This window comes from Lutra lutra, chromosome 13 (genome assembly GCF_902655055.1).
Source record: "Lutra lutra chromosome 13, mLutLut1.2, whole genome shotgun sequence".
NCBI classification, from domain to species: Eukaryota; Metazoa; Chordata; class Mammalia; order Carnivora; family Mustelidae; genus Lutra; species Lutra lutra.
Window position 1 is genome coordinate 76,833,332 of NC_062290.1, and position 24,211 is coordinate 76,857,542.

The window sequence follows — 24,211 nt, forward strand, 5'->3', positions numbered from 1 at the left end:
ACTCGGAGAAAAGAGAAAATGAGGAGGGCACTGTGCTAGCCTCCAAGGATCAGATGCAACTTTTCAGGTAACCTTGGAAGGAAGCAGAAGACCTGAAATAAAGACATTTAGTGGGATGGGTGCTTGGCTGGCTCAGTCTGTAGAACACATGACTCCTGATTTTGGGGTCATAAGTTTGAGCCCCATGTTAGGTGTAGAAATTACTAAAAAAAAAAAAATAATAATAATGGTAAATAAACATAAAAAACATTAAGTGGGAAAAAACCAAATAATTATTACCAACACCTTGGTCATCTTGAAAAAAAAATAAAATGAGAAGTAAATTCATTGTTAGGCTAAAGAAGGGGAACAAAAAAATAAGAAATGGTTTAAAAAACTCTGTAAAATGCACAAAATAAAATAAAATTTAAAAAAAAACCAAGACAAACACAAACCCCGATGCTTTAAGTTCTCCTAGGAAGAAATATCTTAAAAAATGATAGTGATTTCCCAGCAAGAAGACTTCGCTGAATCAGTTGACAAAGGAAAAGAGATTTAAGTAGCTCCTTCAAAGCACTATGTAGAGAAAGTTGTGTGTTTTCCCACCTGGTTTTCCCCTGGGGTGACAGCCTGACTTCTGGGTCTGCAAACCTCAGAATCAGCAGAGGGTCTGGAGAGAGCTCAGAGGCTGACCTCACCTGTGGATGCCTTTACTTGTGCAGGTTTGCTCTTATGTCTGCCCTTCTCGGCGATGAGGAGGATGCTGTACTCCTTCCCGGGCTCCAGGCCTCTCAGGACATAGGACGTGGTGTCTCTCGGAAGCTTCACGTCCACCGGCTGGCCGGAGGGCAGGCTGTAGTTGAGGCGGTAATGGTCAAACTTGGCTAAAGGCCTCCTCCAGAGCAGGGTCAGGTTGGTCTCTGTGGTTTCAGAAACGCGCAGGTCCCTGGGTGCGTCCATGTCTGGGAGGAAAGCAGAGAGATGTCCAGGCCTCAGGCGGGGAGGCAGGGCTGCTTTGGGCTAAGCATCCCAGCTCTGCTCTACAGGGGCTGTGTGGCTGCAGGCAACTTCCTCATCTGGGTCTGTTTTCACGTTTTGGAAGATTAAAAAGGATATAGTGGTATATATCCATACCATGAAATACTACTCAGTTAAAAGCATCTAAAAAGAACTGACTGTTGACACAAGGAACAATTTGAACAGACCTCGGACCTTGAGAGAATTACATGGAGTGAAAAAGCCTCTCTCTGCAGTTGCATTCTCTGTATGATTCCTTATATGTAGCATTCTTGAAATAACAACAGTACAGAGATGAAGACTGGGGATTGCCCAGGGCTAGGGAGAGGGGGAGGGAGGGAGGGAAGGAGTTGCCTGTGGCTATAAAAAAAGGGGACAAAAGCGACCCTAGTGATGGAACTATTCTGTGTCTTAACCATACCGATGGATGAGAAAAGCTGCTCAGGATAAAACGGTGTAGGGCTAAGTATACCCACCTACAAAAATGAGCTGCATGCACTGCCGGGTGAAATACACATAAAACTGATAGATTGTGTCAATGTCAATTTCCTGGTTGTGATATTGTTCAATGATTACACAGTTGTTAACCATTGGAGGAAAGTGGGCAAAGGGTTTAGGGGGAATCTCTCTGTGTCATTTCTCACAACAGCATGTGAACTGACAATTACCTCCAAAGAAAAAGATAAAAAAGAGTGTGTGGGGCACCTGGGTGGCTCAGTCAGTTAAGCAACTACCTTCCGCTCAGGTCATGATCCCAAGGTCCTGGGATGGAGGCCTGCATTGAGCTCCCTACTCACTGGGGAGTCTGCTTCTCCCTCTCCCTCCTGCTCTGCCTACTTGTGATCTCTCTCTTTGTCAAATACATAAATAAAATCTTACAAAAAAAAAGTGTGTTTGTGCAAGTGGTCAGCATTGAGTCCTGCATAATGGGGAAGCTCTATGAGGAATGACCTTCATCCCCTTTGCACACCAGACCCCTTTTCTCCACAGTGACTGGGGGAAGGATGGAGGAGGCTGGTGGAGAAGTAGAGGGAAAAATTTTCTTTTAACAAATTTTCCAGGGAGGGGAGAAAACTTGAGCAAAGAATCAATGGCTTCAAATCATACAGCTCCTTCCTCATCACCCTCTTCCAGAGCCTGGAACTTCAGGATGAAAGTAAGAGCACAGTCTGTCTGGAACTATGTTCCTGCTACTTACTGTCTGTAGGACAAGGGTATACTATAAAAGTCAGGTGTTTCCTAAAAGAAAATCTCCCAGATGTGTTTTGATCAGACTGTGGTTTATTTAAAAAAAAAAAAAAAAAAAGAAGAAGAAGAAAGAAAAAGAACTGATTATGAACTTAAAAAAAACGTTTGCAGGTTTCTTATAAAATCTGGTTCCAATTTCTCATAAAAAAAAAAAAAAAAACCTCATTCCCCTTTAGGATCATTAAGATGCGGTGTGCTTATGTTACTTTTGAATTGGACATCTGGGCTAGATGATTCTAGGGGCCTCTTTCTCCTCTGTGCATCTACTGTTTCTTTCCAAATAGGTTTTCTGCCTCCTGGGCCCCAGCGCATCTGCCAGCGCCAGCCCAGAGGTGGTGGGGACCAATGGCTGTCTCACCTGTGGCCGCATTGATGGTGGCTGGATCGCTCTCCTTGTCAGCCTTCACAGCAGACACTCCGATCCCATATTCAGTTCCCGGCCTCAAACCTAAGGGAGAATGTGCAGGTGGATATTTAGCCCCAAACTGGAAAGGCTTTCAGAGGATCATGAAGACAGTCCCGTGCTGTCTGTTACTGGAGCCTATGATCTCTCAGTGTCGGGTGTGTTCTACAGACTGTCTCGCTGAAGTCCGAGTGAGAGAACTTCTGGGTTTGCACTTCTCTCTGTGGGGGGCTGCAAAATGGGGACATGCCCCACCCCTCCCAACCCGGTGTGCGTGTGGGCTGGGTCTGGGAGGCAGAGCTCACCTATGAGCGTGGCTTTGGTGGTGGCTTGCTGGCTCCGTGGGACTTCAACCTCGGCGTGGTCACCTCCCGCGATGGGTGCATACTTAATTCTGTAACTGTCAGGGGCCGCCTTGCCGTTCTTCCATTCCAGGGTGATGCTGTTGTCCGTCTGGGAGACGCGACGGAGATTCCTAGGAGCATCCAGGCCTGTTTGGAAGAGGAAGAGACATTTGCATTGAAAACGCCAGGCACTAGGAGAGCGGGAGTCTGAAAATTCAAGCTGAGACATGAAATGCACCTGTGCCTGGAGAAAAAATGGCAACACCCCCTCAACTCAATACCCAACGGACAGATCTAACAAATACTGCATCTCAGACACCTCTTTTGCCCTTATTTTATTTTATTTATTTGTTTACCTTTCCCCGTTATTAATGTGTGTGATACTCTGGTCATTTTCATGCTCCTCAGATTTTATGCTTAAAAAAACTACACAGAGAGGCACCTGGGTGGCTCAGTGAGTTAAAGCCTCTGCCTTTGGCTCAGGTCATGGTCTCAGGGTCCTGGGATCGAGCCCTGCATCGGGCTTTCTGCTCAGCAGGGAGCTTGCTTCCCTTCCTCTCTCTCTGCCTGCCTCTTTGCCTAACTTGTGATCTCTGTCTACCAAATAAATAAATAAAATCTTAAAAAAAAAAAAACGAAAAAACTACACAGAAACTTACGAATAAGGTCTGTGAGTGTAAGAACTTGTCTGCTGTGCCCATCGCTGTATTTCTAATAATTCATACGTTTCTGAGCTCTGAAAAAATATTTATTGACTCAATGATCGATGGATCCGTTGGGACTTCTAAGAAAATGCCACAGGGGTGCCTGGCTGGCTCAGTCAGTAAGTCTCCGTTTTCAGCTCGGGTCATGATCTCAAGGGCCTGGATGAAACCACGTGTCCGGCTCCGTGCTCAGCTGGGAGTCGGCTTCTGGGTTTTCTCTCTCCCTCTCCCTCTGCCCCTACCCTCACTCGTGCTCTCTCTCTCAAATAATAAAATCTTAAAAAAAAAGGAATACCAGAGGCACCTTTGTTATTCATGCTTTCCATAAACTGTCTTTTATTATGGAAATATTTACATGAATTTTATTTTAATCAGAACTTCTTTTACCTGAGATTGTCAAACCAGCACCTTCCCAGTATGTTTGTGTGTGTGTGTGTGTGTGTGTGTGTGTGTGTGTGTGTGTTTTAGAAGGTTATTTGGATAGAGTTTTTTTTACTTGGAAAAGTTGATCAATCACTACAATATTTTTAAATAAACATTTTAAGGAATGAAATTTCCCTTTCTACTGTCTATTTCTATTTCTACTGTCAGAGGAGCCTGGAAGGAACCCCAGCAGAGTGGGATGGAAGTCTCACAACCCTTCTTTCCTGGCTGTTCACCAGGGTAGGCTCACTACCTGTTGTGAAGGTCTCCTTGGCCCGGTTGCTGGACATGTCACCTCTGCGGGAGATGAGGGACACCTCATACTCGGTGTCCGGCTTCAGGTTACCGATGGAGTACTGGTTCTCATCCTGGGTGAGATCAATGGTGGTGCGGTCGCCAGGCACATCTTTGATCCCGTAGGAGAGCTCAATGCCATCGATCTCGGCCAGGGGCTTGAACCAAGTGATCAGGGCTGTGGTGTCCGTGACATCTTTCACCTCGATCTGGCTGGGGGCGTCCAAGCCTGTGACGGGCAGACAGCAGAGTGGTTTCAGAGACTGGGGCCGGGGCCATGGGCTGAGCAGAGAGGGGTTTGCAGCCATCCATCTCCATGCATGGACAGATCAGTGTCTACTAACCATCTGACCTTCTTTGGTCTTTCTGAGTCTTCATTTCCCATTTGACAAACTCTAGATAGGCCGATGACAACTGCCTTGCAGGGCTTGTTGTTTTTTTGAACAGGAAGGAGATAATGTTTGCAAAGCACCGAGCGCAGAGCCTGGAGCATGGCAGTCACATGATAAATGGTCGTTTCCCTATTATTATTATCGTTACCATGCTCATGAGTTAAGAAACAAGCTTGGAGCCTTTTTCAGTTAAAAAAACATTGATTTACATCTGAAACTAATGATGTACTACAAGTGCCGTTAATTGAATTTAAATTTTAAAAATTTAAATAAAATTTAATTTTAAAAAATAAAAAACAAAAAAATCATTGATTTAGTCTCTCTGGCTTTTTAAATAAGCAAAACTCCCTGAATGGCTGATCAGAATTATGGAGCTCAAAAGGGAGGCCACCCCTGGTTTGCCCGGGTATGGAGAGTTACTTGTGAGGAAAGAATTCAGGCAGAAAGCCATGGCTTGTCCCAGGCCTCACCATCTTTGTACCTTCACCTCAGCCTCCTCCTGTCCCACCCAGCCTTGTGCTGTCATGTGCAAGTGTTGTGTTGTGACAGCAGGTGCGGCATGCTGTTTCTCCCCTCCTGGCCTCTGCATTTGCTCTTCCTGAGATCGCCCCTCCCCCTCGAAAAATCTCCTAGTCATCCCTCAAAACCCCACTTACATGGCACTTCCTAACAAGAGTCCTCTTTGACCCTTGTTGTAATCAGGTGAACACATACACCCTCCCCAGCAAGTACAAAGGTTCAGTTTATGTAAGATGGGTAAGTTCTAGGGATGTGCCCGACAACAAAGGGACCGGAGGGAACGCTACTCACAAAGAGAGCAGATCACATTCTAAGTGGTCTTAGCACAATTATAAATAAGAGAATCCAAGAAAAAAGAGAGAGAGAGAGAGAGAGAATCCTAATACACTTTTTTTCACTGTTCTGTAACATATTTCTCTACAGTTTATGTATTATTCAACTTAGATAAGGTTTAAATTCATTTATTTGGAGAGTGGGTCTTTGACTTCCTTTTCATCCCCAACATAGCATCAGATTTTGTCCTTTATGTCTGAATTCTTTTTTTCTAATTATATAAACAATTTTAATGCAAACATTAAAACTCACTGAGAATTTGGCAAATGCCTAAAATTAAGATATGAAGACATCCAGTCAATGTTTCTTTGTTTCTTCAATTTAAAAAGAGCTACGTTTGTGTTTTTAGTGCTGGTTTAGGAAACAATTAGGAAAGTTCCTTTCCAATGAAAGGAATTTCAGTGTTATATGGGGAATGAAGAAGAATAAGTCCTATCTGACTAGGAGAAACCTGCAGAGTCTATCTTTTGAATTCTAAGCATTCATCCATCAGCCTCAGCCTACAGACAATGAACCCATAGAATGCACAATGAAAACAAAGTTACAATTCAACAGTGAAGCTGCCTGTCCCGTGTTCTTACAAGTGTTAGCAAGCACCCCGACCACACCTGCTCCTGTCCTTAGCAGCCCTTTTGTAAGAAGTCGGGATTGAGTCGAGCTCACTGATCACCCCCGCACCCCCCAGATTTGGATCCTTGAACAGAGAGACCTAGTACTGCTGTAGTTTACTACATGCCAAGCGCAGTGCTCTGTCTTGTATGTCTTAACTCTCATGACAACCCTGCAAGGACACTATAAACCCATGTTCCTGATGGCAGGTCACAGGCTTCAAGAAGTAGAACTTCACAAGGTGATGTGAGCTGCGAAGCTGGAATTCACATTCAGGTCTGTTTGGGTCCAAAGCCCATACTCTTGCTCCTTTAAATGTGAACGTCTCTCAAAAGCATCCAGGTGCCAGAAATGGTTGTAATACAGCCTTATACAGATACCAGTGCGAAGGAGCCAAAAATGCTTTGTCACCCAAACTTTGAGGTCCTTTAAACCTGGATAAAGTTCAGCCAGCAGTGAAATGAACATGGAATTGTCTGCCCCTCAGTGCTGATATTTATGTGAGACTAGGGAATTTAGGTGTTCAGATGTTTGTCCCGCAAGAAGAATAAAGCAGCTAATCCCCAGAAGTAAATTAAAAAGCAAGGAGCAGATAAATGTGTTTTGGAGTTTCGGTGTGCCCTCTCTACAGCAGGTAAGCATTTGCTGGATCTTTTCTACGCCTTTCTGGTGATCTAATGATTTTTTCCTGTCGATACCTGCTCTCTACCTACCACAGAGGGATGGTGTCAGAATGATGGAAAACACTTGTCTATAGAGGAGACAATCTAGGAGTTGGCTCTGAGTGAGGCAAAATGTGCAAATATTTAAATGCAAGATGTTCTTTCTTGTCATTAGTCCACAAGTTTAAATTTTCCAACAACCTCCTGCCAAAAAGAATCAATCCCTTAAACAGTTGGCACAGATGCTATCTCAAAGAAGATGGAGAGGTTTTCCCAAATGGCGATGCAAAATAATTTTATTTATTTATTTATTGGTGTTCAAAATTTGACTTCTTGGTAGAATAACTCCAAATCCAGATTTTTCTTTTTCCTCCTCACCAAAGGATCTAGTAGTGCCAAATTCTATTCTACCCCCAAGTTCTGACATCTTTATTATTGAGTGACATTTAATGTATGTTCCTACTGGAGATACGGGATGAACATTCTACGTAGACCAGCACCTCATCAGTGCCAGTGGAAAAGGGGGTGAGAGTTATAAAACTGACCCTCACTGACAATTGTGACCCGTGGTGGCCTCCAAGTGTTCACCATGTGGCATTTGTTAAACTGATTTCGAAGCCCTAAGCCTTAGTTTCTACTCTTGAAAAATAATAACAATAATATTTGCCCAACCTCTTTCCCAAGACCGGTGTATCAGATTAGGTGAGGTGGTAGGTTATTTATAATGGTCTCTCTTACTGATCTTCCTGTACCTGTGCCTGCCTTGATATGTCACTCTGAGGATTCTTTCATCAAGGGATGGATCTGTTTCCTGCTCCTTACATCTGGACTGGCCTTGAGATGTGCTTTGACGGAGTGATTCAAGGCTCAGCTGCCATGTGAGCAGGCCCAGGTTGGCCTACAGAGGCCACCCGAGGCCAACCAGCCCCCAGCCACACAGATGCAGAAGCGAGCCCACTCCAAAACAGAACTGACCAGCTGAGCCCAACCCCAAATCGGCAATGTGCAGAACTATTGTTTCAAACCACTTAAGTTTGGAGCTTGTTCTTTACATAGCAAAACCTAGTTGATGCAGAAGCTCTGTAAGAGGAAATGTTATCCAGAGAAAGCACTGTGGGGCACGGTCAGCTTTATCACAGGGTCCGTGCTATTAAAGGTGATACTCACGGGTGGTGGTCACCCTCTTCAGGCCTGGGCCCCGTGTATTGTTTTTCACGATGTGCAGAGAGATCTCGTATTCTTGCCCAGGAGCTAGGCCTGTCTGCCGGTATGTGGTCTCTGGCCTCCTCAGGCTTTTGGTGATCTCTCCCTCATCTTCTTTATTCTGAAAGACAGGAGAGAGTCTTGGTAAGACCTAAAGAAGGTTCCAGTCTCTCCTCCTCTGTGGCTCGCTCCTTCTGCATCCACTCCTTCGTTGAGCTCTCCCTAGCCAGCAGACCAGCATGGCAGAGGATGCACGGAGGATAAGGACGTCTCTCGAGTTGGCTTCTGCCTCTTATAAACCTCTGTACTCACTCCTTGGACACTCAAGTCAAGTGCCAGAATGTGAGAGCCAAAGCAGTCCACAGCCACAGATTCAATCCTTCTTTTGACAGTCTGGGAAGTGAGCAACAGAGAAGTTGTGGGGCTGTCCCATTGGCTGGTTAGTGCCAGAGCCTGGACTCAGGAACCTACTTCCCAGAGAGAAGGGATACTGAAGGTCAGATATGCCTGGGGACATCTGGAGACAGAGCTCATTTGTTCTCTTTTGAGTAGACGCTTCCCAGACTATGAGGAGCAAGGGGACAGCTCAGCATCTGTTTGAGCTCACAGCCCTAAGCGCTATGCTTACTGACTTCTTAAAATCACTTAGAATGTATTCGCAGACATGCAGGGACTAAGTAAACCACAGCCCTGTCTCCCACCAGAAGCGAAGGCAATAACATTGATATAAAAGTCTGTAGAGCCCCCAGATGATCTTTCTGATCCTTGAGGTCAAATATGCCCGCTCCTCTGTGCCCCTTACCATATTCCGAAAGATGATCTCCCACGTTTCAAAAGCAATGTCCAGAGGATCCCACTCCACTTCCACAGATGTCTCCTTGATGGACTTGAACTTTAGGCCTTCAGGTGCAGGCAGGTCTGTCAGGAAGAGCAGAGGGAAGGATGGCTGCATATTGGCGGTGGGGGTGGGGGTTGGCAGTGGACACAGCGGTGATTCCCCTGAACCCCACCGGTGGGTGCCCCACCCCTGTCAGAGCTGGATTCTATTCCTGACTACTTGTGGGATGCTGTTTACTGTGAGGCAGTGTGACAATTAGCATTAGGACCCACCATAGGATTAAATCCTGACAATTTCATATGGTGAAGCCGTATGAACCCAGTGTTTGGAATGCGAGGGACTTGGGCTCAAATCTAGGCTCCTCATTACAAGTTGTGTGCGCAGGGGCGAATTGCAGAAAGTGCTCTAAGCCTCACCTTCTTCATTCGGGAGGAAGAGGTAAGTGGGCCTGTTCTTGGGAACATTTTGAGGACTGAGTGATACGTTGCATATCGACCACTGGGCATGGTTCCTGGCGCACAGTGCATTTCAATACAGTGGCAGCCAATGTTATAGTTACTAAGCAAAAATAAGGACCAATTTCTAGCCTTGCTTTTTAGGTATGAGGGAATTATACTGATGTTGGATTCTTAAAGGAAGAACTTGAACCCTAATATTTCTTTCTTTCTTTTTTTTTTTTAATATGTGGACAGTGAGCTCCATAGAAAGGAAACAGTAGAATAGAATGGATAAGATCATAAACCTGCAACCAGACTTCCAGGGTTTAAATCCCATCTCTGCCACTTATTAAGAGTCTGATTTGGGAGAAGATGGTGAAAGGGTCTGTAGAAAGGGTTAATAATTGTCCTGATCTCATAGGGTTATTGTGAGTTAAATGAATTGGTAGGCAAGGGGTTTCTTTAAAAAAAATTCAGTGGGCTTAACTGGATCTTAGGGTCTTAATCGGTGCAACGATGAAAGGACAGCTGTGCTGCTATGGGCATGAAGGGGAAGCAGTGACTTGTGGGGGTGGGTCATGCACTGGGCAAGACAAGGGCAGCAGACGCTGCTGGGGGTGGAGGTGGGGGTGGGTTCTGTGAACTCACACGTGGCCACCCTGGCGCTGACGGGAATGCTCTTCTTGTTTTCCAGGATGGCGAAGACGCGGATAAAGTACTCCACGCCTGGCTCCAGCTCCCGGATGGTGGTGGAAGTCTGGTCCCCGGGCACGCGGAACTGCATTTCCAGGCCGTCCTCATGGGTGGGCTTGTACATGACCAGGTACTCCGTGACCCGCATCTCATTGTCCCAGGCCAGGTTTACAGTCTCTTCAGTCACTTCTGTCACGATGAGGTCTTTGGGAGGGGACACTGGCAGGAAGACAAAAGGATAGCTTGGGTCAGGTATTGTCAGAAAGGTCCTCTGTAAATTCTCTCTTTAGGTTTGTCTCCCTTCACTTGTCCCTTCCACTGCCAGTCACTGAGCCCTAAAGTCCAGCTTCCATTTCATTAAATGAAAAGCTCATCAAGAACCTCCTGCTGGGGCGCCTGGGTGGCTCAGTGGGTTAAGCCGCTGCCTTCGGCTCAGGTCATGATCCCAGGTCCTGGGTTCGAGCCCCACATCGGGCTTTCTGCTCAGCAGGGAGCCTGCTTCCTCCTCTCTCTCTGCCTGCCTCTCTGCTTACTTGTGATTTCTCTCTGTCAAGTAAATAAATAAAATCTTTAAAAAAAAAAAAAAGAACCTCCTGCTGTGATTCACTTTGAAAACCTTTGGTGACTTTCAGGCTATAGTGCTGGGTCTGCAGGCTGTCCTTCAGGTTTCTTTGTGATCTGACCTTTCCAACTTCTCTACTCTCTGGACCTTAGTTCAGATTCGGGCCATTGGCATGGGTACATGCAGCCTGAGCTTGACTCTCTGCTCTGAACTCCAGGTCATTCATCTTTAATGCTGGAAGGGTTTCTGGGGCTCATTTGGTCCAATTCTTTCATTTTCTAGGTATGAGTGAAGCAGAGGGACTGGCCCAACTTTGCTTCTCTCAGCAAATTGGGAACTCACACCTCCTCCCTGCCAGCCTGGTGTTCTTTTCAACCAGCCTTCCCTGCCTTGGGCCCATTAAACACATTTATTGATTCATATCAATGATACCTTTAATTGGGACAGAAATTCTCTATTACAACGAGTATAGTCTGGGTGGCTGATAGGAGTGCAAAGAAGACCCTCAGTGAACACAAGCATTATCATTCTTTGTTGTATTTCACTCAATCCGGGTTTATTGAGCTCTTACTGTATACCATGCCTTCTGCCGTCAGGATAGCACTCCTTGAAGGAGCTCATAATCCTTGGGATTGAAGACAGTCATGAAAAAATGAGTTAAGAGATGGGTCTACCTCACAAGTGATTAATTAGCATTTACTCACTAGCTGAGTGTGCGTGTAGAACAGTTTTATGTAATCTCACTGTCCATTCAATTGAACTGAATTTTTGCTCTCATCCAAATAGAAGGATTTAGGTTATTTTGGCTCGGTGTCAGTAGGGAGTAGATGAGAAGGTTCATATTTGGCAAAAAGGCTGTTTTCATTTCATCCACCTCCCCACAGGGCACTGGGTGTTATACTCCGTGTAGACTAGATAGGTAGACTCAAATAACAGTTCTAGAATGTACCAGATAAGAGTGCTTGGGAAAATTTTATGAGCCTCCGAGCCTTCTAATAGGCAGCCCTGTGACAGGTGAGTAACGCGGGCCCCTGCAATGGTGTGTGTGTGCTCCCGGGCATGGGAGCAGGTGTAATAGGACACATAGCTCTTCACCCCGCACTGGGGGGCTTCCGAACCAACGGCAGCCCGAACCAGCGCTGGGACTCACCCTCCGAGCAGTCGTCGCCGGAGTAGCCCTCGCTGCAGATGCAGCGGCCCTCCACGCACTGGCCCCAGCCGCTGCAGTCATTCGGGCAGGAGCGCTGCCCGCAGTCGGGGCCCGCGAAGCCCTCCTGGCAGACGCACTGCCCGTCCTCGCAGTGGCCGCGGCCGTGGCAGTCGCCCGGACACCTTCGCTCCCGGCACGTGGCGCCCATGAAACCCTCGTGGCACACGCACTGCCCGTTCACACAGCGGCCTTGGCCGTGGCAGTCGTCCGGGCATGCGAGGTCTGCGCAGTCGGGGCCGGTGAAGCCGTGCTCACACTCGCAGCGCCCGTCCACGCAGCGGCCGCGGCTGCTACAGTCCCGGGGGCAGCGCAGGTCCCGGCAGTCTTCCCCCGTGTAGCCGTCGTCGCAGACACACATGCCGTTCACGCAGCGGCCGTGCTGGTGGCAGTCGTTGGGGCAGCTCATGTCGCTGCAGTCGTAGCCCTGGAAGCCTGGCTCGCACACGCACTTGCCCTGGACGCAGCGTCCCCGGCTATGACAGTCATTGGGGCACCGCAGCTGGCCGCAGTCCTCCCCGGTGTGGCCCTCGTCGCACACGCACTGCCCGTTGACACAGCGGCCATGACCGCTGCAGCCATTGGGACACTGGAGCTCACCGCAGTCCGCTCCCGTGAAGCCGGCGTCACACTCACACTGGCCGTCCACGCAGCGGCCGTGCTGGTTGCAGTCGGCGGGACACCTCTTCTCGCTGCAGTCAGGCCCGGCGAAGCCCGGGTCGCACACGCACTGGCCCTGCTCGCAGCGGCCGTGGCCGGTGCAGGCGTTCGGGCAGCTGAGCTGGCCGCAGTCCTCGCCCGTGAAGCCCTGCTCGCAGTAGCAGGTGCCGTTGACGCAGCGGCCGCGGTCGAAGCAGTCGTTGGGGCAGATGAGCTCGCTGCAGTCCTCCCCGGTGAAGCCCTCGTCACACACACACTCGTTCTCCACGCACCGCCCGCGGCCGTGGCAGTTGTTGAGGCAGAGCGGCTCGTTGCAGTCGTCGCCCGCGAAGCCGTCCTGGCACACGCAGCGGCCGTCCACGCAGCGGCCGTGCTCCTCGCTGCACGCCACCGGGCACAGCTCCCGGCTGCAGTCGGCCCCCGCGTAGCCTTCGAAACACACGCAGACCCCGCCCACGCACTTGCCCTGGTCGTTACAGTCGCCGCGGCAGGCCGGCTGGCTGCAGTCCTCCCCCGTGAAGCCCTCGTCGCACACGCATTGTCCATCCACGCACTGGCCGCGCAGGCGACAGTTGCCAGGACATTGGGGCTCCGAGCAGTTGGGGCCCTTCCATCCGGGCTCGCACACACAGCCGCAGCCTTCCGTGCTGAAGTTCCCGCGGCCGCTGCAGAAGGGCCTCGTGTCCAGGCGGCCTGCAACGAGAGCGCAGAGGCCGGCAACTGAGCGCAAGCAGTGGCTTTCCCTGTTACCACCCGCGGGACCCCGATTCCAACGCAGCCAGAAGATGGTGGCACCCTCGGGTCCCAGCGGGCTTGAAAACTAGTTGCCTCAGGTGGGAAATCAGAGGGAACTGACATCCCCTTAGAGGAGGCGTGAATTCTTCACCTGTACTCTCTGAAACCCGGGCTGCAGGGGAAAGACTGTATACTTATGTGTGTGTGTGTGTGTGTGTGTGTTTTCCACCCTTGGGGAGGGGATCTGTAGTTTTTATCGAATTTTCAAGTATACCCATGACCCTGGTGATTATAGATCACTGCCTCGTGGAATGTATTAGGCTGGGCTATGTAATTTCTCCTACACCTAGCCAAGGTCAGGCACATAAGAGAATAATTGTTTCACACAAGAAATATTTGTTGAACTGAACTCAATTCTGATTCTGGCTCCGTAGTGGTGCTGCATTTGGAAAGCGAGTTAGATGCTCTGGACATCAGTTTCTTCATCAGTCAATGGGACCAACAGCCTGCTTCCCTGGGGTGTATCAGGGTTAAGTGAGGACATTACAGACCTACTGTTGTTCTCATTGTGATCTTCTCTTGCAGAGTTTTTTTGGGTTCACTCAAGACACTATGTGGATTTATGTGACTGAACTTTCTGATTTTCCATTACTGAAATGAGGCAGCATAAGAATGGCTTTCTAATTCTGTCAGTACGGCTTCTAATGTGGCTCTGCCTCCACAGTGCTCATGTGTGTCTAGCTTTTTCCTTCCCATCTGAAAAGCTGCAGTGGTGGGTGAATCTGAGGAAGACATGGTCAGGGCTGACATGCCTCCAACTCTTTGAAGTCTGTCTCATGTCTTGGCTCAGCTTGCAGGAGTGGCTGGCGTAGTCTCCATGGAGCCAGGGAGAAGAAACAAAGCTCGTTCCATTTTCTCTGCACCCAAATACAGCTGTATTAATATGTTTTAGCTCCTTCCTAACAGCAGGGAAGAAGGCAATGAAAACAACGAGTTTGAGGGGCACCTGGGTGGCTCAGTGGGTTAAAGCTTCTGCCTTCAGCTCAGGTCTTGATCCTGGGGTCCTGGGATCAAGCCCCACATCAGGGTCTCTGCTCAGTGGGGAGTCTGCTTCCCCTTTTCTCTCTGCCTGCCTCTCTGCCTACTTGTGATCTCTCTTTCTGTTAAATAAATAAATAAAATCTTAAAAAAAAAAACGAGTTTGAAGGGTGAGAATCATATGTTTTCATGTATGGCAGCCATAAGACACAGTAGCTATTAAACAATTGGATCATGGCTACTCTGGATTGAGATTTGGTATAAATGTCAAATACATATGGCATTTCAAAGGCTTAGTTTAAAGAAAGGAATATAAAACACCCGTTAATAAGTTTTGTATTGATCCCATGCTGAAAAGTGGATAATATGGTTATACTAAGTAAAACTATTTTCATTAGAACTATTTTCACCTTTTCTTTTTCATTTTTTTAATGTGACTACTGGAAAAATTAAGACTATCTGGTTCACATTATATTTCTCCTGGACAGCACTGCATTCAACAATTATTTCAACCCATTCTTTAGCATTAATCCTATTGTGTAACTTCCATCTGCATTTTGCCAGGGAGTTGATGGAAGTGGAAGATAAAGTCATTTGTGCCTAAAGGAAACTTACCCCACCTCAGAAACCTAGAGTATGTCCTATAGTCCTCTCCACTTAGGGTGATTAGGTCTACTCTTGAAATAACTTATCAAAGTGCTTTCTCGTTTTTTTTGGGGGGGGGTGGTGGCAGAAATAAAGGTGTTCAGCTCTGATTTGAAGCTGCCAAAATTTCCGTAGCCCTGTCAAGTCTAGGCAGTGAAGATGAAGACAATTCTAAAATGGCAAAATCCCAGAGAAAAGGAAGCACCGGATACAGGCTATTATGGAGGGGATGGGGGCGTGAGCTCTGGAGACCACAGTTGCACTCAGAACTTGTTTCTCTTATTACTCTGTTGTCATTTTATGCCAGTTAGTTAACTTTGAGTTTCAGCTGTTAGATCTGTAGAATGGGAGTATTAAACATTATCTCAAAGAGTTCTTGGAAGGGTTTAATGAGGTAATGAATTACAGTGCCTGATGCATAAAAGAGGGCTCAATGCATACTGTGATGATGGTTGTTGCTGCCATTAAACTGGAACATTTTTTCCAGTTCCCAGACTTTGTACCGTCACAGGCAGGACTGTATCTTTGTGAGTTCAAGCCCTAACTCTATCACTTATGGCAGGACTGTGAAGAATCCCACCCTCCCTCTGGGCCTTAGTTTTCCTGCCTGGACAATGAGGTGATGGGGTCATATCGGCACCTTTTAGAGAGTGATCTTTGGTCAGGAATTTCATAATATATTCTTGGGTTTTGGGGTACAGAATGTGTAGATCTCATAGTCAAATAAATGTTAGAAACTGGTCATTAAAGTATAACAAGGTTTTTCCACGCAAGACTTCTCAGAGGTCTAGAAACTCCTCTGAGAAACATTTGTTAATGAGACTCTCTAAGAGCAGAACAGAGACAGCTACTTTCTCCACATTTATTTGACCATAAAATCTCTTCTCAATGAACACTTTGTGAGGCCAGTTCCCCAGGGAACCTGCTTTGGAAACAAAGTGAGGGAGCTGGCTGTGCTCATCATTTCTCCCATGTGGACGGCGAGGGGCTGGGTGTACCTTCAGCGGGCTGGAGACAGCAGCCAGCTCCCATGGTGCACTGCTCCCGCAGGGAAGACACCAGGGTCTCCAGCTCCTCCAGTCTGTTCAGAAGCTCCTTGACGTCGGGAGCCGCTGCGCAACCGCAGGCTCGGCGGGGGATGTTGATGCGGTGTGTGAAGACAATCTGGTTTTCCCCATCGACCGTGTGCTCCTGGAAGCTCTCAGTGGGCTCTGATGGCGGGGCCAGGTCCTTCTCCCCACTGGCTGATTCCAGATCCACTGAGCACTGGGAACCGACAGGCAGCTTAATGTTGTAGATGTGGTTAAACACTACTGGCTGCTGTTCCTCTGGCAGAGTGACATTGACCCCACTTTGTCGCTTGTGCCGGATGACTTTCTTGAGGACCCCACCTTCAGTTGTCAGGGTGAATGAGGCTAGGAGGATGCCCGCCAACAGCGGGGTCATGGCCCCCATGGTGGAGGTGGGTTTGGCTGGGGGGTTTTTGTGCTTTTGCTCCTAGGGTGTCTCAGTCTCAGGCAGAAGTGTGGATGTGGAAGCACAGAGGAGAATCCAGATGAGTGGGTTCCTGATCTTCTCAAAGGAATTATCTTCTACAAGGAAATGAGGGAAAACAACAAGCTCGTTAGTATCTGTTGCTAATTGACTCTATTGAATATTGTCATTCCAAGTGAATTTTGATGTTCTATCTGCTGCGTTTGAAGTTTTCCTGATACTCCTTCAGTATTGCCTATAGTGTTGATACAAACTGGCCTTTAGAAGAATATTGCTGTCTTGAAGGAATGATTTTCACTCACTTTTCAGCTTCCGGAAATATAGGGAGATGGCAAGGAATAGAGAAAAGGGCAAAACTTTGGAACAGTATAGACCAGACCTGGATTTGGATCTCAGCTCTAGTTCTGTGTCTTTGGGTAAGTCAGGTAACTTTTCTTTGTCCTATTTCTCTTTCTGTGCAGTGAGTGGCTAATGTCAGAGTTAAAATAATGATATAAGTAACAATATTATAAGTAGAAATCTTTCATAGATTTATGAACCCTTTCAATCTTTACTCAATGAGCCCACTGAATGAGTCATTGTAGTGCCAAGAGGCCGTAATCACAGTAGATGTTCAGTATTTCCTGCCTCTTACTATTGGTCCTCCAGTCCCAGCTTAGTAGCATCTGCTGGTTCCCCTCCACCCTGGGAGGCAGAGGTTCAAACAATGAACATGCTAGAAGGCAAGGTGAGTTTTAATTCCAGCCCAGCTTCTTAATTGTTATGTCGCCATTGAAACAGCCCTCTACCTCCTTGAGCCTCAATTTCTCTTCTCCTTGATTTATTTCTAAAACCTTAAAAAGTCAGGTTTTTTGGAGAACCTAATAGAAAGTTTCTAAAGCAATTGTCCAAACTATGATTGAGGGCAGGAGAGGGCTCACAAAGAATGTCCATGAGCCTCTGATGTCTTCTCCAATCTGCAAGTACTTACACTATTCTCACTGAGTGTTATGGACTAAATCCTGTCCTCTCCTTTCCCCAAATTCATATACTGAATGAAGCCTGAACTTCTCATGGGACTATATTTGGTGATCGGGCCTTTAGAGAGGTAATTAGGTTTGAATGAAGTCATAAGGATACATCCCTAATCTGTTAGTACTAGTGTCCTTAGAAGAGGAGGATCACCAATGTGACAGACCCCCTCTCCCTCTTTCTTTCTCTCTGTGCACACAGGAGAGGTTGTGTGAGGACAGACTGAGAAGGCAGCCATCTGCAAGCCAAGGAGAGAGGCCTCACCAGACTGAATTTCCCAGCACCTTGAATTGGAACTGTTATCCTGTAGAATATGTAAGGAATAAATTTTTGCTGTTTAAGCCAAAATAATGGTCTGTGATATGTTTCTATAATAGCCTGAACAGACTAATAAACATATTGTGTTTTCCACAATAGTCAGAGTTCTGTGGAGGTAGAAATAAACATAAGACCAAGTGGCTACCCTCAGGGGTCTTAACAATAGAATTATAAATAAAATGGAATCACACATTTAATACTTAAGGAACAAAGTTGGAAGGAATGCAAATGACTGATTTTGTGGTATAGGGTACTACTGCTTATGGAGTGTGAAACAAATGAAAAGAATTGTCGAAGAGTGGTAGTTGGAAAAGACAGAATCTAAACTAAGCCTTAAAAAGAGAGAGGATTAGATACCAACAGAGTATGGAGGAGATTATGTTATTGAGAGGCAGTTCCTAACTTTGCTAAATTGTCTTATTTATCTGTCTTATGACTATTTATCTGTATGGACAATCAAGGTAGCTGGGGCAAGGGCTGTTGTCAAAGGTGGTTGGGAAATTCTTGAGTGGATAGGAAGACACGGCTAAACATTAGATGGTTATAAATTGACCTAAGTATGGTCTGGATGCATGTGGGAATGATATATACAGGGAATGAAGTCATTCATACTCCTATTTAATTGGAAAATACTCCTGAATATAATTCAAGAAAATAGTTGAGATGTATTTGGTTTTTAATCGGTCACTTTGCAAACTGGCATTTTTCTATGCCCATGTTATTCTTATACTTGCTCCTTCAGAGATGACCATGTACATCAATTAGATGCAGTATTTGGAATGCTAACTCTACAGAGGTCCTCCAACTTTTTTTTTTTTTTCCTCCAGAAAGATCTTATCCCAATGATAGAATGCATCAACATGATTCCATGTGATTGCCTCCTGCAGGACAACAGGAAGTCTTTGTGAAATCTGGAGAGGGGTGATGGTAGGGAAAACTGAACTGAAAAACATTTCAGTAGGACTGAGCACAGGTCTGGGGACTAGAAAGCACTGGCTATGCATTTAATCAATTCCTTCCCACACATCTCCATTACGTCCTAATTATATTCATACTTGAGATTTTTACCAGCTATCCATGCAACAGCTACTTTGGGCATCTACTCTCCAGTTAGGCAAAAACAAACAAACCCCCCAAACAACAGCAACAAAACAACAAAAAGGAAACAAACACTTCTTTTGAGTATGCTTTCTTATTCAAATTAGTTTCCTAAATAAGAATGTGTGGATCTGCGATTTAGGCCAGCCCATTGAATAAAAATTATTATGAAGAAGAGAAACTTGGCAAGTTCTTTTCTTTTAAGCCAGCATAACCCATCTTATTTGTTTAGTGGACGAATATTCATTAATTGCACACTCTATTGCAATCACTTCAACTCTCTTTGCCTTCCACAAAGTCCTTCCTTCCACTTTCTTTCCAACAATTTTTAGCTTTCTCTTTCTTTCTTCTTCTTCCCTTTTTTTTTTTTTTTTTTTTTTTTTTTTTATAAGGAAGGGCCATGGGCCAAGCTTGAAATGCTTTTAGACTTTCATCCAACACTTTTTTGTGTGTTGCTAAATGACTTAAATTTCCATCTAAAAGGCCATTAGAGCTGCTGGTTGAGACTCCGAGGCAATGAGTCTAGGGTAATAATGACCAGAGTATGGGTTGAGTGAGGATTTTTCACTGTCATATGTCAGAGACTTACACTGGCACAGCCAAATGCTGCATTGTTTGGAGGAAGGAAATGTGATTCTTGAGGGTTTTGTATTTTGCATTGGCTCACAGTGGTCTGAGGGCAGGTGGATATTTTTTGTACTTTGGAAAAGACCCATTGCATCTTTGGTGTGGAGGAAAGTGCCTGGGCTTAAGAATTAGACACACCTGGGTTCAATGCCACTCGCTAGCTCTGTGACTTTGACAAGTGACTTCTCCTCTCTCATCATGACCTTATTTGTAAAATGTGAGTGGAAGTCTTTCCAAAGGGAATTATGGATTAGAAATTTGTCCAGAAAGCACCCAGCATGGTGACAGGCCCATAGTAGGCACACATTAAAAAGGAGCTGCTGGGGCACCTGGGTGGCTCAGTCGGTTAAGCCTTGCTTGGGTCGTGATCCTGGGATCCTGGGATTAAGCCCTGAATGGGCTTCCTGCTCAGTGGGGAGCCTGCTTCTCCCTCTCCCTCTGCCTGCTTGTGTTCTCTCTGTCAAATAAATAAATAAAATCTTAAAAAAAATTTTTTTTAAAGGAGCTACTGTTTTGTTGTACTCCTTAGAACAAAACGTAGCCGTGAGTCCAGCTTAATAGCTTTTCCTTTGCTTAAGCTTGAGCTTGACCTCTGTACTGAGTCCTGTCTTAAACTCTGTAGCAACCTGGATTTAGATAAAAGAGGCCCTGTAGAAACTGCTGATGGGGGAGGAGGTAAACCTTATGAAGATAAATTTTCTAGTACTGGAAATATTTACACCAGAGAGGAAAAAGATAGGGAGCAAATAATAATCTTTAAAAATGTAAAATATTCTCATGCAGACAACTGGCTGGTTAATGTCTCCCTTGAGGATAGACCTAGGGATAATTACTTTAGACTGTAGTTTGTGATAATTTAGGTTACACGTGAAGGGTCATGTTCTGACAGTAGGGCTTGTAAAATTTCAGAATGAACAACTTATCCTATAGAGACTTTTTAAAAACACAAGCAGATTCTTATCTTTATAGGAAGAGACCAGGCAATGGAAGGTCTGGAAACTATTTTGTAGAAGGAACGAGTGTGGATTGTGTGTGTTTAGCCTTTATTTGAAAACGCCAAGGTTGAGAGGGACAGGATGACCACGTATAAATTCTAGGGAAGTGGGATCTGGCTAGTCCCTTATGTCCTCAAAGGACAGAACAAGGGCCAATGCATGTTTATGTTGGAGTGGGGAGGAGGGATGGTACAAGAAGGCAAATTTCAGCACAACAGGAGAAATATTTTTCTACTTGGAACTCTCCAATAGAAAGGGCTTCTTTGAGAACACAGCACCACCCAAGGCACTGGAATGTAGACTAGTGTTGAAGAACACAACTTCTGTAGACACACTGTCTTGGGTTTGAGTCACTGTTCAACTTTCTCTTTCTTGGGTAAAACGCTATCTCCTAAGCCAGAGTCACATCATCATTAAAATGTGATACAAGGGTTCTCAGAAGATTGTTGTGAAAAGTGCAGGAGATAATGTGGGTAGCAGGGATGGCATGGCCTTTGTCAGCAGCAGGAGCTCATCAAAGGGAAGGTTTTGTAGTGGAAAGTATGACCTTCAATTACTATTTTTTTCTAGAATTTTCTTTCTCCCAACTCTTGAAATCTACCTTGGCATATACAGGTCTGTTTTTAAAGCAAGGATAAAAGTTCCATAGTGAAGTAGAGACTCCTCTTTCGTTCCCAGACAAATACACTTTTGAAGATATGGATGTAGATCCAGATCGAGGTCTACCTATATTTTATGATAAGATTAAAGGATCTAGTTGAGTATCAGTATTTGTAAAAGAGAACAGCAGGACGAGACACAGTTTTGCATTGGCTCAATACATAGACTGCTGGGGTTACATGCTTAGGACAAAGGGGCTATTTCCAAGCTTTGCATGTTGCCCTGCTCTTTATCCTGTCTCAGCATATATTCTGGGTGCAGAAAAGTAGTGCAGAGCGGACTCTGCTTTGTATCTTCATCAAAAGCAATTTTTAGATCCAAATGAACTGTTGTGCTTTTTTTTTTGAGACTCTTTAGATCCCTCCTTTCCTATGAATTTCCCAAAACATAATTAATATGGAGAGAAAAAAAATACCATAAACATTCCCTCATGAGATAGAAGGTTCAAGAAGAGGCAGAAAACTTTGAATGCATTGGTCTAGCGCTCTAGTGTCCAATATGGCAGCCAGCAGCACAAGCGGTTGTTAAAATGAAAATGAATTAAGATTAAATATAATGAAAATCTCCATCATTAGTTGTAATACTCACAGTTCAAGTGTTTTATAGTGGTACACGGCCAGTGACTAGAACATTAATGCAGCCAAAGAACAGTTCCATTATGGCAGGAAATTCTACAGAGCAGGATTGGTTGAGAGGACTGTTTAGTGATATTAAATCCATGGTCCAGACAAGGAAACTGAAGTTCAGAGAAGTCAGAGAGAATCTGTATGATGTTGCCTAGTGTCCTGTCTCGTGAAAATAGGGGAGTACCTCAGGTACATATGGCAGGAGACTCATGTAAGAAGATGGTGTCTGTGTTGTAACTCAGCGAAACATTAGAAAATATATATGTGCAGTATAATTTCTGTTACGTTTTTGGACCTTACATGTCCAAACATAATCCAGGTACAGGTGAGAAATGGTCTTTACGGCTATTGCCCTCCTCAAATCTGAAAGTACATCCACCTTGCCCCAGATCGGCATCCTTCCTGAACCCTGCTCCCCATCCTCCCCTTGGGATAGGAAACATTTTCTCTCTCTTTCCTTCCTTTCCTCCTCCCTACCACCCATCCTCCCTCCTTCCCTTCTGTTTCTCTCGCTTTCTTTCTTTCTTCATACTTCAGAGCCCCAAGTTCTCTATGAGTTTCTTCTCCTCAAATCATAGCAGAGAGATAAGCTACTCCAAGACCACTCTGGGTTTGCCTAACATCTTTTCCTGCTTGGCCTCACCCTTCTCTTGGAAGCTGGTAGAACCTGTCAGAGATAACTTACGGCCTTCTTTCTGTTGACCCATACATTACTTGGCTCCAGAGTTTTTGAGAGGACTCAGTCCCTTCCCTTCAGCAATATAAACCATTCTGTTGAAAAAGTAGCTGGGTGTGAGAGAAAGAGCCTGATCTTTGGAAAGAAATAGACCTGTTAGAATCCAAATTGTCCACTTAGTAGCTGCTTCTTGTGGCCATGGGTTCACCCCTTGAGTCCCACTTGCCTGGATCCCCTACATGGCTATTCCTACATCTATCCACCTACAGAATGGAGTGAAGTGAGATATATGTTAAGCTACTAGCATGGCATGTGGCATACAGCACGTGCTTTATATATGGTGGCTAATAATAGCAGAAGCAATAGTAACACTGGTCAAATAGAGAATGGACCGGAAAGGAAACTTTGCATCTAGAAGAGATGGGAGAATCGGGGAGATACATCATGCTTATAATAACAATGTAACAGGTAACAACAGAGACTGGTCAACCCAAGTCTATGTATGTTTGAAGTGGAGGGAGGCTGCATTCTTTTGAGGGGCTTAAGAAAAACATGTTGAAAGATGTGCCATCTGGGATGGGCCTGAACTGATGGGTGGCAGTTTTGGAAAGTGAATGGATACAATTGCAGCAGGTGGGTAAAATTCAAAGCCGGTGGAAGTCTAGAAAGGGAACAGAGAAAAGGCAAGGGACTTGGAGTGCATGGCTGATACGGAGAATAAAGAAGATGACAAATGCATCCTTTTGTGGCTCCCTGCTAGAGGCAGAGGTGGGGGTCACGTGGATGGAAAACTGAAGTTTAGTTCTACTGGGGGGTCAAAGACGTGCAGGGGAGTGGAAAGGAGTGAGCACACAGAGTTGGTAGAACCAGAGTTAGGAATAGGAGTACATGAAAGGTCAAGGTGAAGCTGGCACTGAGCCCAGTAAGCAACATTGTATCTCTCTCGTTGTATCTCTCTAAAATAAGTGTCTAATTGCTCAATGTCCTCTGTCGAGAGGACTAAGTAGAACACAGGCTTCTGTCTTTAGTCCCTGGTCTCCAAATCCTGGCATATTTACTGTTCCGCCCTCCAGATTTAAAGAGATGGAAATAATGGTCCTGAAGTCTTTTTTTTTTTTTTTTTTTTTTTAAAGTTGGGGAGGGCATTGAGTTGTTAGGACTTCATGGCTATTTCAAGATAAAAATTAATTCTTGGTTGACCTTCTCCAGTATTAGATGTTACCAGTGTAGGATCATTTCCCAGATCTTGGCATCACAGATTTTTATTCAGAACATTACTCTGAGGTAACACTTCATTTAACAGGTGAGGAGAGCAGGTTGGTATTGTGGTGCCATATCCCAAGGGCTTTCTGGTTAATAATTTTACACTTCAAGGTGCCTCTTATCTGGTGATCAGATCTGCACCCACCCCATCTCTAAGAAGAGCTGCTTTGTAGCTAACCTTTTGGAAGCCCCGTGACATAAACTATCCGTTATTTTTAGGCACCTTGCCACAGGACAAAGACCATTGCTGGATAAAGGAATCAACAATCTTTGAATTTTTCCCTGGTCACAGCTGGAGAATAAACAATTTCATTTTTAGATAAAGATAAAGCTTCCAACTGGCTAGAATTATATTTCAGAATTAGTTACTTATGACTTCATTTTCAGTGGTTCCCAGAATATATCTATCTTGTTGACTTAGGCACGCACATGAAATACCCTAGGTTGGGGGCAGCGAGGAGGATTCCTAGTGTTTAGAAATGGCGATGAATCTCTTTC

General features: G+C 45.5%; 1 protein-coding gene across 14 annotated transcripts in view; it reads right to left on the bottom strand.

Annotated features, from left to right (window-relative positions):
* The window catches only part of TNC (tenascin C), a 93,314-nt gene that overhangs the window by 48,854 nt on the left and 20,249 nt on the right, over positions 1–24,211 (bottom strand). For all 14 annotated transcript variants that reach the window (XM_047699924.1, XM_047699925.1, XM_047699927.1 and 11 more), the window contains exons 2-10: positions 15,944–16,537; positions 11,811–13,220; positions 10,054–10,317; positions 8,933–9,048; positions 8,095–8,251; positions 4,372–4,641; positions 2,953–3,138; positions 2,603–2,692; positions 678–941 (exon numbers count right to left, since the gene is read on the bottom strand). In XM_047699924.1, coding sequence (XP_047555880.1) covers positions 678–941; positions 2,603–2,692; positions 2,953–3,138; positions 4,372–4,641; positions 8,095–8,251; positions 8,933–9,048; positions 10,054–10,317; positions 11,811–13,220; positions 15,944–16,400 — 3,214 coding nt within the window. In that variant the 5' untranslated portion in view covers positions 16,401–16,537. The remainder of the gene's footprint in view (positions 1–677; positions 942–2,602; positions 2,693–2,952; positions 3,139–4,371; positions 4,642–8,094; positions 8,252–8,932; positions 9,049–10,053; positions 10,318–11,810; positions 13,221–15,943; positions 16,538–24,211) is intronic.